The sequence below is a fragment of the Salmo salar genome, chromosome ssa09 (assembly GCF_905237065.1).
Source record: "Salmo salar chromosome ssa09, Ssal_v3.1, whole genome shotgun sequence".
NCBI classification, from domain to species: Eukaryota; Metazoa; Chordata; class Actinopteri; order Salmoniformes; family Salmonidae; genus Salmo; species Salmo salar.
This window is the reverse complement of record NC_059450.1, coordinates 125,319,553-125,331,451: the sequence shown is the minus strand read 5'-3', so window position 1 is coordinate 125,331,451 and position 11,899 is coordinate 125,319,553. Positions and strand designations below refer to the sequence as shown.

General features: G+C 48.8%; 1 protein-coding gene across 4 annotated transcripts in view; it reads right to left on the bottom strand.

Annotated features, from left to right (window-relative positions):
- Positions 1–11,899, bottom strand: part of LOC106612913 (schwannomin-interacting protein 1) — a 302,373-nt gene that overhangs the window by 36,307 nt on the left and 254,167 nt on the right. Inside the window, exon 10 of one of the 4 annotated variants that reach the window (XM_045724508.1) lies at positions 8,717–8,721. The exons of 2 other annotated variants lie outside the window; for them this stretch is intronic. In XM_045724508.1, the coding sequence (XP_045580464.1) occupies positions 8,717–8,721 (5 nt within the window). Of the gene's footprint in view, positions 1–1,573; positions 1,954–8,716; positions 8,722–11,899 lie in introns of those variants that run through there. One more of the 4 variants, XM_014214575.2, reaches the window with a different exon arrangement.

The following is an 11,899-nucleotide window of genomic DNA, read 5'->3' as shown; positions in this document are numbered from 1 at the left end:
ACTCGACTAACAGCTCTGTCTAGTCTCAGCACTATTTATTTATTTAACCTTTATTTAACTAGGCAAGTCAGTTAAGAACAAATTCTTATTTACAATGACAGCCTGCCCCGGCCAAACCCGGACAACGCTGGGCCAGTTGTGCGCCCCCCTTTGGGACTCCTGAGCGCGGCTTGTTGTGATACAGCCTGGAATCGAACCAGGGTCTGTAATGATGCCTCTAGCACTGAGATGCAGTGCCTTAGGAGCCCTAGATGAGAGCGCTAGCCCCAGGTAGTCTCAGCACTAGTCCCAGCTAGCCTCAGCACTAGTCCCAGCTAGTCTCAGCACTAGTCCCAGCTAGCCTCAGCACTAGTCCCAGCTAGCCTCAGCACTAGCCCCAGCTAGTCTCAGCACTAGTCCCAGCTAGTCTCAGCACTAGTCCCAGCTAGCCTCAGCACTAGCCCCAGCTAGCCTCAGCACTAGTCCCAGCTAGTCTCAGCACTAGTCCCAGCTAGCCTCAGCACCAGTCCCAGCTATCCTCAGCACCAGTCCCAGCTAGTCTCAGCACTAGTCCCAGCTAGCCTCAGCACTAGTCCCAGCTAGCCTCAGCACTAGCCCCAGCTAGTCTCAGCACTAGTCCCAGCTAGCCTCAGCACTAGTCCCAGCTAGCCTCAGCACTAGTCCCAGCTAGTCACAGCACTAGTCCCAGCTAGTCTCAGCACTAGTCCCAGCTAGCCTCAGCACTAGTCCCAGCTAGCCTCAGCACTAGTCCCAGCTAGTCTCAGCACTAGTCCCAGCTAGTCTCAGCACTAGTCCCAGCTAGCCTCAGCACTAGTCCCAGCTAGCCTCAGCACTAGTCCCAGCTAGCCTCAGCACTAGTCCCAGCTAGTCTCAGCACTAGTCCCAGCTAGCCTCAGCACTAGTCCCAGCTAGTCTCAGCACTAGTCCCAGCTAGTCTCAGCACTAGTCCCAGCTAGTCTCAGCACTAGTCCCAGCTAGTCTCAGCACTAGTCCCAGCTAGCCTCAGCACTAGTCCCAGCTAGTCTCAGCACTAGTCCCAGCTAGTCTCAGCACTAGTCCCAGCTAGTCTCAGCACTAGTCCCAGCTAGCCTCAGCACTAGTCCCAGCTAGTCTCATTACTAGTCCCAGCTAGTCTCAGCACTAGTCCCAGCTAGTCTCAGCACTAGACCCAGCTAGCCTCAGCACTAGTCCCAGCTAGTCTCAGCACTAGTCCCAGCTAGCCTCAGCACTAGTCCCAGCTAGTCTCAGCACTAGTCCCAGCTAGTCTCAGCACTAGTCCCAGCTAGTCTCAGCACTAGTCCCAGCTAGCCTCAGCACTAGTCCCAGCTAGTCTCAGCACTAGCCCCAGCTAGTCTCAGCACTAGTCCCAGCTAGCCTCAGCACTAGCCCCAGCTAGCCTCATTACTAGTCCCAGCTAGCCTCAGCACTAGCCCCAGCTAGCCTCATTACTAGCCCCAGCTAGCCTCAGCACTAGTCCTAGCTAGTCTCAGCACTAGTCCCAGCTAGCCTCAGCACTAGTCCTAGCTAGTCTCAGCACTAGTCCCAGCTAGTCTCAGTCAGTGTCCTGTCTTACCTGGTGAGAACAGTTTTCCTGGTGAACCATCCTTCACAGCATTCTAGACAGGCGCAGGCTTGCTGCGCCTCGGGAATGACAACGGGAGTGGGAGTGGGAGTGGGTTCCCAAAGCTGCTGCGGTTTTCCGGCTGAGACACAGGGGGAGGAGAGGGGGAAGAGATCCAGCCCCAATCCGGAAAGAGAGACCAGAGAGAGAGAGAGACTGACTGTATGTCTGCGTTCTGGTGTCACTCTCCACTGATCCTGCTGCTACTGATATGGCTGCTCCTCTCCTCTGTAGTGTCCTCTCTTTCTTTTTCCCTCTGTTGCTCTGTCTGTCTGAGAAGGGTAGGGTCTGATCACTTGTTTTCCAAAAGAGAGGGAGGGGGAGAGAACTCAAAAAGGGAGGGGAGTGAGAAAGAGGAGGAGAAACAGAAAGGGAGAGTGAATTCCGTGGCCGTCTCTCTCCCTGCAGGAACGGGGAAGGGGCAGACTGACTCATCACAGACACAGTCAGCCAATGGGGTGATAGAACAGGGTGGGGGGAGACAGGGGGCGGGGTGAGGGATCAGAGGGGGAGGTGACCTTCCACTGGTCTACAGAGCTAGAGCACAGAGGTGGAAACGCCCCACAGAGAGAGAGAGCGAGAGAGAGAGAAAGGGGGAGGAGGGGGACAGAGAAAAAGAAAGGGGGAAGAGGAAGGATGAGAGAGGGGAGGAAGAGAAGTAACTCCCACACCAAACACTCTTTCATCTCAATCCCTAAATCTTCTCTAAGTGCTGAGACACTATCTTAATGGTTGCAATTTGAAGAGAACTATCTTAACTATAAGCAGTCCTCTTGGTGAGTTACAGGGGTATTTTCCATTCTCTGCTGAGTAATCCACTCGCTATACTTTTATCTATGACCTAATTACAGTATTTGGGGAGTATAAAAAGTCTGCAGGGCGTCTTTAAAAACTAAAAACTGTTTGAATGTATGACTAATGCCAAGTAGCACATATTCATATTCATAGGTTTTCACTACTTGTTGACTGTTTTCTCAGCGTTGGTGTGTATGAGTATGACAGAATGCGTAGTTCCTTTCCTCTCTGTCCGTCTGTCTCTGTCCGTCCTCCTCCCTCTTCTCTGTCCCCCTGTGGTACAGGATTATAATCTGTCTGGAACAGATGGCCTCTCTATAATCCACCAGCAGGGAAGGCCACCCTGCCCTGGATGAACTCTTCTCGCTCTACCTTTCCCTCTATCCCTCCATCTCTTTGTGTTTCTCCGTCTCTCTGTCCCTGACAAGTCAATGGCATGCATGTGACAACACTCTCACTGAATAAGCAGGCCTGCTATGCAGCAGGGATTTCAGTGTATTCCACAAATATTCTAGATCAAAGTATATTGTTTTGTATTGGTTGTCCATGATGGAACAATAGCTTGGCTACTGTGTAGAAGGACAGAACGCTCTCTCCATCCATCAATATCTCTCTCCCACTGATCTCTCTCTCTCTCTCTCTCTCCCTCCCTCCCTCCTCTCTCCGGTCAGAGATAGACAGATGTCTCTCACACTGTATGCCCTCACTGGAACAGTGTATGTGATTGAGAGATCGCTCTCTCTGTCTGTTATTGATCTCTGTTGTGCAACGGTGGCGTTTATCGATAAGCCCAGTCCAGGGTTTAATGACCTGGAAGTAGATCGATGTTGCTCCTGGTCTGATCCGAGTGGCCAGGCTCTGGATCGTTGACTCTGGCCTGGAAGGGTCAACAGGGTTAACAGTGGCCCTCTGGGCTTATGGTAGAAAGTCCAATAAGACAGAGTAGAGAGGAACCCTACACACTACAGGTGTATTAGAACAGATCCATTGTTTCAGTAGTATTAACCATCACACTGTCTTGTACTTCATCAAAAGGCTCACTGCTCCCTCTCTGGAATACCAATACCACACTAATAAAACACAGTAGGAATATAAATCATAAACACACACACACATGGACAGACACACGCTCCCTGAGCTATGTTTTGACATGAGAGGATCCAGCCCCCACCTCTCTCCCCTCCATCACCATGGTAGCAGACACTTCCTGCTGACCTTCTGTTGGTTGTCAAGGTTTTGTGAATCTGAATCAAGGGCAAGGTGGACACACAAAGCACATCCACACGCATATGAGACTGTTAACACACACATGCACACACACACACACACACACACACACACACACACACACACACACACACACACACACACACACACACACACACACACACACACACACACACACACACACACACACACACACACACACACACACAGGACAAACATCCAAAGATTTGATTGTCTACTATAGCTATTGAAAGCAGATTACGGCCCAACCCATCCTAAACCAACAGGGAGTAGCCTAGATGGAGGTTATAATCTAGAGATTATAATCTGTAGATTCTGACTCAAACTGCTACAGAATTTCCATGTGGCTTTTCAGACCTGGCCACAAGAGAAGTCATGTAGAATATGTGAATATCATCATACTGTGCACTGTAAGGTATGTGTGTTAGAGTGACTATTAATCTCTTTGAGAGTGTGTGTACATATATGTGTGTGTGTGTGTGTGTGTGTGTGTGTGTGTGTGTGTGTGTGTGTGTGTGTGTGTGTGTGTGTGTGTGTGTGTGTGTGTGTGTGTGTGTGTGTGTGTGTGTGTGAATAATGCAGTGGAGAGTGTTTAGAGTTGTACCAGGGAGCAGGCCCAGCCCTCTTCCTCTCTCTTCTCTCCTGCTCCTCCTCCTCCTCGTCCTCCTCCAACACAGAACCATACAGAATCAAAACAGACAGCTATATATAGAGGTGTATGAACCTCGGAGAACTCACTCTGTGTGTGTGTGTGTGTGTGTGTGTGTGTGTGTGTGTGTGTGTGTGTGTGTGTGTGTGTGTGTGTGTGTGTGTGTGTGTGTGTGTGTGTGTGTGTGTGTGTGTGTGTGTGTGTGTGTGTGTGTGTGTGTGTGTGTGTGTGTCTGTGTGTGTGTGTGTTTGCTGTCCCTGTTTCCGAGGGTGTGTCACAGATACACACACTCAAGCGGGAAATAAGAAATACATACAATCTGATCTGATCTGATCGATGGCCCCAAGACATAAAACTGTAGACCAGATGAGAGGACAGAGACAGTTGGCTCTAGCTGATCCCAGGTCAGATCTGACCTGATCGATGGCCCCATGACATAAAACTGTAGACCAGATGAGAAGACAGAGACAGTTGGCTCTAGCTGATCCCAGGTCAGATCTGACCTGATCGATGGCCCCATGACATAAAACTGTAGACCAGATGAGAAGACAGAGACAGTTGGCTCTAGCTGATCCCAGGTCAGATCTGACCTGATCGATGGCCCCATGACATAAAACTGTAGACCAGATGAGAAGACAGAGACAGTTGGCTCTAGCTGATCCCAGGTCAGATCTGATCTGATCGATGGCCCCATGACATAAAACTGTAGACCAGATGAGAAGACAGAGACAGTTGGCTCTAGCTGATCCCAGGTCAGATCTGACCTGATGGTTCCAGTTAGGTTTGGGAGTTAGTAGGGTAATAACATAATGGAGGGCATATCTAATTCATTTATTGAACGAAGTTTCCTCTCTCTCTGTTTATCTCCTTCTGCATCTTCTTGCTCTCCCTCCCTCCCTCCCTCCCTCTACCCCCCCACCCTCCCTCCCTCCCTCCCTCCCTCCCTCCCTCCCTCCCTCCCTCCCTCCCTCCCTCCACGCCATCTCCCCACCCTCCCTCCCTACACCCCACCCAGTCTCTCCCTCCCTCCCTCCCACCCACCCTTCCTCCCTCCATCCTTCCTCACAGCTGGATGAGAGGAGCACAGATGCTTTTAGAGCTGACATTTTCTGTCAGTGTAAAAACACTGAATATTTAACCAGTGGGTCTCAGCAGGAGGAGAGGAGCCTGACTGAGACCCCTCAGTAATGAGCTCTCTCTCTCTCCCTCACTCCCTCGCTCTCTCTCCCTCGCTCCCTCTCTCTCTCTCCCTCACTCCCTCGCTCTCTCTCCCTCGCTCCCTCTCTCTCTCTCCCTCACTCCCTCTCTCTCTCTCCCTCACTCCCTCTCTCTCTCTCTGATCATGTGGCTTCAGTTAGAGCCTGGCTAGGACTACAGAGGAGAGATCATTGATCTCGATGTGTATGTCTCTGGAAGAGACTCTATACATAAAGGTGGCACAATGGGACATATAATAGAGGATTCTCCATCTGACAAAAGAAGATGATTTCTTTCCCTCATTAGCAGTTGTGGGTTCGTTATGTTGTTGCAAGTGGGCTACAGTGATTGCTTTGGGAGATTCTCATTTGGGCAAAAGACCGTCCTCAACTCCTTTGTTGTTTCTCCTCCGTGACCTGAAAACCGATAAGTGGTCGAGTGGTCGAGGAGAGTTTCAATTCGTTAGTAGGTGAATGAAGGAGGCTGCTCACCTCCTTGATTACTTACATCGGCAGAGGATGCCTCTCTCAGCAGGTAGCACAGAAGTGTTTTAGAATCCGCCACCCCCTTTGAATCAGCTGGATGCACACATTTAAAACCAGAAATGAGTTAGTGTTTTATCTGTAAAATGTCAGCCACAACTAGCAACATTTGTTTTATCCCTTTACACATTTATTTTATCCCTTTACACATTTATTTTATCCCTTTACACATTTATTTTATCCCTTTACACATTTATTTGATCCCTTTACACATTTATTTTAACCCTTTACACATTTGTTTTATCCCTTTACACATTTGTTTTATCCCTTTACACATTTATTTGATCCCTTTACACATTTATTTTAACCCTTTACACATTTGTTTTATCCCTTTACACATTTGTTTTATCCCTTTACACATTTGTTTTATCCCTTTACACATTTGTTTTATCCCTTTACACATTTATTTGATCCCTTTACACATTTATTTTAACCCTTTACACATTTGTTTTATCCCTTTACACATTTATTTTATCCCTTTACACATTTATTTTAACCCTTTACACATTTGTTTTATCCCTTTACACATTTATTTTGGGATTCCACTCCTGTAAATGTAATTTGTCTGATGACACGAATGGAGAGAGAGTCTCTTTTCATACAAGCGCATTTGTTTCCACGTTTCCTCTCCTCCCCTACTCGACTACCTTTGACCTTCAAAAATAGGCGAGGAAAGGATGGAGGAGATGGCAAAACCAATTGAGAAACTCCCAGTGTCCCTGTAAACTCCCTGTTAAGTTATGTAATGGAGAGTAAGAGTCAGAGGGGTCAGTCTGTATAGCCTGGGTGTATAGTCAGTCTGTATAACCTAGGTGTATAGTCAGTCTGTATAGCCTAGGTGTATAGTCAGTCTGTATAGCCTGGGTGTATAGTCAGTCTGTATAGCCTAGGTGTATAGTCAGTCTGTATAGCCTGGGTGTATAGTCAGTCTGTATAGCCTGGGTGTATAGTCAATCTGTATAGCCTGGGTGTATAGTCAGTCTGTATAGCCTGGGTATATAGTCAGTCTGTATAGCCTAGGTGTATAGTCAGTCTGTATAGCCTGGGTGTATAGTCAGTCTGTATAGCCTGGGTATATAGTCAATCTGTATAGCCTGGGTGTATAGTCAGTCTGTATAGCCTGGGTATATAGTCAGTCTGTATAGCCTATGTGTATAGTCAGTCTGTATAGCCTGGGTGTATAGTCAGTCTGTATAGCCTGGGTGTATAGTCAGTCTGTATAGCCTGGGTATATAATCAGTCTGTATAGCCTAGGTGTATAGTCAGTCTATATAGCCTGGGTATATAGTCAGTCTGTATAGCCTGGGTGTATAGTCAGTCTGTATAGCCTAGGTGTATAGTCAGTCTGTATAGCCTGGGCGTATAGTCAATCTGTATAGCCTGGGTGTATAGTCAGTCTGTATAGCCTGGGTGTATAGTCAGTCTGTATAGCCTAGGTGTATAGTCAGTCTGTATAGCCTGGGTGTATAGTCAGTCTGTAGAGCCTGGGTGTATAGTCAGTCAGTATAGCCTGGGTGTATAGTCAGTCTGTATAGCCTGGGTGTATAGTCAGTCTGTATAGCCTAGGTGTATAGTCAGTCTGTATAGCCTGGGCGTATAGTCAATCTGTATAGCCTGGGTGTATAGTCAGTCTGTATAGCCTGGGTGTATAGTCAGTCTGTATAGCCTAGGTGTATAGTCAGTCTGTATAGCCTGGGTGTATAGTCAGTCTGTAGAGCCTGGGTGTATAGTCAGTCTGTATAGCCTGGGTTTATAGTCAGTCTGTATAGCCTGGGTGTATAGTCAGTCTGTATAGACTGGGTATATAGTCAATCTGTATAACCTGGGTGTATAGTCAGTCTGTATTTCCTTGGTGCCAGTCTGTCAGAATGTCTCTTTCCGGTCAACAGGCTGTATAGTCATGCTGAGGATGTGTCAGGGCTACAGCTCTGTGTGTTCAGTGTGGCAGTGACAGATGATGCTCTCCACATGACCTGGCTACCAGCCTCATTCACATGCTGTCACACACAGGGAGGGAGAGGACGAAAGAACAGACACAGTCACAGACAGAGCGAGAGAGAGAGAGAGAGAGAGAGAGAGAGAGAGAGAGAGAGAGAGAGAGAGAGAGAGAGAGAGAGAGAGAGAGAGCTCAATCTTCGGCATGTAATACCATTGAAAGCCGTTACAAATAACCATCCCACAATAGGGAAGTGGGAGCTTAAAGGTTCATGGTCCCCCAGACTACCCACCACCATTAACCCTGTAATCACGCGGAATGAATGTGTCGAAAATAGAAAAACTATGAGAAAACTATGAGATCTTGTTGAGAGAGAGACAGAAAGAGATAGAAAACATCTCATGAGTTTATGCGTAAGAAAAGGACACTCTCTATTTAAAGAGTTGCCCTGCGTTAGTAATGCATTCTGGCAGGGATAGAGTCCGTGTGTGTGTCTGCTCTGAACAGGACTTTTATTTTTAGCCTGGTATAAACAGACCCAGTTGGGAGGCCCTGTCTAGTGCCCGGTCCTCAGCCCACCTCAGCTCAAACACACACACATACACAACCGCACCAATTCACCAGCGCTGCCGCGCCCCGCCCATGGTGGAGGGAGAGATGGAAAGAGAGAGAGAAAAAAGAGAGAAGGGGGTGAGAGTGGAGAGAGAGAGAACAAACACACAAACCACTGTGCCTGATTCTGCCCTTTGTTCTAGCGGTATACCCACTGACAGCAAGGTGATGGATGGCTGTTTCAACTGTCTTGGAGCTGAAATCATGCTACCATTCTCTCCCTCTGCTTTGCTCTCTCTCTTTCCATGCTATAAACTATAGGTCTTTGCTCTCTCTCTTTCCATGCTATAAACTATAGGTCTTTGCTCTCTCTCTTCCCATGCTATAAAGCTATAGGTATTTGCACTTTTCCTCTCATATTTTGTGATGTTTCCTCTCTCGTTCAAGCTATAAAACAGTACTCTCCCTCTCTCTGTTTCTCTCTCTCCCTCTCTCTGGTCTGCAGTGACTGTGCAGAATGTTGAGTGACAGACACAGAGCTATAACCCAGCTCTTAACGGCAACATAAATCCCCATTTCCTCTGCACCATGCTCTGCCACTCTCAGCCCCTCCGCCCTTTCATCACACCAGCCCACGTTTTCTTAGGGGGGAGAGGGGAAGGCAGGGGAGGCAGAGAAAATGGTCTCCTGCTGTATTCTGCTTGTTCTGAGAGGGGGCCATAATGTACTCTGACAGCTTGAGGAAAAAGACAATTAGCCAGGAACAGGACTGGGAGAAAGGGGGAGAAAGGGGGAGACAGGGAGGGGGAGAGAACCAGGGGGAAAACAGTATGGAACTAGAGGAAAAGTGGGAGTCGGGGTGAAAGGGTGTTTGGCCAGAGGGTGAGTATACAGTAGGGTGGATGATCTAGTTACAATACATTGGGTCAAGGGTAGGTGTGAGGTTAGCAAAAAGGTAGGCATTTCTCTGATGACGATGCTGGTAGTTTGTACTGTATATTTACATTTAGACTTTTTATGTGAACAACTCCACGCCTCTCTGCTCTCTCTAGGAGCTCAATGACTCACCGTGACTAAATCAGAGGAAGGGTGTGTGTGTGTGTGTGTGTATATGAGAGACGCTGATGGAATGCGTAGCTCTGGTCTCCATCCACACCGACCGGGACTCCGCACTGCAGCTGGCTCGCTTTGATGACATCCCACCTAACTGCTTATCCCAGGCTATCTAGGCTATGTGGTGTACACTGAACTGATACCCAGGGAGATAGATTGAATGTAGAAGGGAGGGAAGAGCAGTCAAGCTGTGAGTGTGTGTGTGTGTTTGTTAGTATGTCATTACTAGGCGGGGTCACTGACAGAACTGCACGTTGACATTTACTGAGAGCGAATGTGACTGTGTTTCCTGTGCCAGTCCTGTCTAGCTGCTTACACCAGAGCCAAACCTGATGACTCTGCAACGTACTTGTTTCCACGTGTTGTCCAGTACGAGCGCGTGAACAGTATTCTGCTCCCTCTGTATACCGTATCAGTGAAAGTTTGTAAATGTCAGGGCCAGGTGTGTGTGTGACTCAGAGATGGTGGTTGTGATCAGACACATGGCCATGTCAGAACAGCTGGACCACAGCACAGTTCCCCACCCACTGACTCCGACGCTCTTTGACCACAAACTCTCAAGGTGCCTAAAACATGCCCACACAACATCAATGACCGTACAGGGTCCTGACCAAACCACACGAGCTGGACTTATACAGGGCTGACCACACACGCTTAGAGAGCCAACGGCATTAGCTCCAGACAAACCAAGTCACTGGGACGCAGTCTAACTCCCTGTTGTAGCTGCCAGGTGGTTTAGTCCTCAAGCACATTTCCTCCACCACAAGACAACACTGCTCCAGGCCAACAGCTAAATCAGACCCCTCGCGGAACAGAACAAATCTCTGATTGTGTCCACTGCAAAGTCACGACCGCCAGACAGAGACAACAGAGCAGAGAGGACAGCGCCCGACTGACTATATTACCACAGAGTTACAACGTTGCCAGACTGTCACAATGTGTTGGTTCAAACTGGATCTTAGTCAGGTCAAAACTCTCTCAGGTGGAAACATGGCATGAAAGAGGGTATGGTAGTAATGTAGTCAATAGCACAGGAAACTAAGTATGATGACAGGGGTGGTTTCTGAGTAAGACAGAGAGAGAGAGAGAGAACAGCCTGACCAGCGAGTCCCAGGTAGTAATAAGGCATCATGGCTGGGATCATCCCCCTCTTCTCTCCTCCTCCAAGACACACCTGCTCTTTGTTAGACGCCACATAGCAGACAGTGGTGGAGAATATAAAACAGCCCTCTGGCTACTGAAAGACACGTGGTCTTTCTCTGTGCTGGGTCTATGGTGAAACACACACAGGCTCGTCGTTCTCAGGTTCTATGTACAATGACACATTGAAGTAACTGACAATATCATTCGTCAAAAAGGATAAGCACAATAAAGTGTGCAAAACGATCTAAAGAACAAGTTATAATCCAAAGTACAACGTTTATACTAAGGTGATCACCCCTGATATGAGAGGAGTGTACAGTGTTTACCTGGGTGTACTGCCCAACTTGCTGTGTGGAATCCAAGGTTCAGCTGCAAACTCCTCCACTTATAACAAAACTATCTTCCCAGCCGCTGGCGATCCTCACAGGAAAACTGGAAAAAAGCCAGAACCTTGAAGCAGTAACAGAAACGTGTGTAGAGCACCAGCAGTAGAGAAAACAGTCCGACTTTGAAGCCTGGACAGCACGGTCTGCCCACAGCGAGAGTGTGTGAGGAGTGTGTGTGAGAGCTGTGTAGGAGGCCGGGCGTGCTGGAGCGGGTACTGACACACACAGGCGGGTTAGGGAGAGTCCCAGACGCTTGGGGGCTGAACCAGACACCAGAGCCCCAGCACCTGGCCATGGCCCTGCCCACCTCTAACCCCACTATCCCTCCCCTGGTCTGGACCTTTCCCTCCCTCCCACCCTCCACCTGATCCTAGCCTATCCACTCCCACCTCTTAACCCTGTCACCAAACACTTCCACCCAACCCCCATCTACTCTCTGCTGCCCTCAATCCAACCCCCAGACACTCTCTGCTGCCCTCTACCCAACCCCCAGGCACTCTCTGCCGCCCTCAATCCAACCCCCAGACACTCTCTCCTGCCCTCTGCCCAACCCCCATCCACTCTCTGCTGCCCTCTACCCAACCCCCAGACACTCTGTGCTTCCCTCTACCCAACCCCCAGGCACTCTCTGCTACCCTCTACCCAACCCCCAGACACTCTCTGCTGCCCTCTGCCCAACCCCCAGACACTCTCTGCTGCCCTCTGCCCAACCCCCAT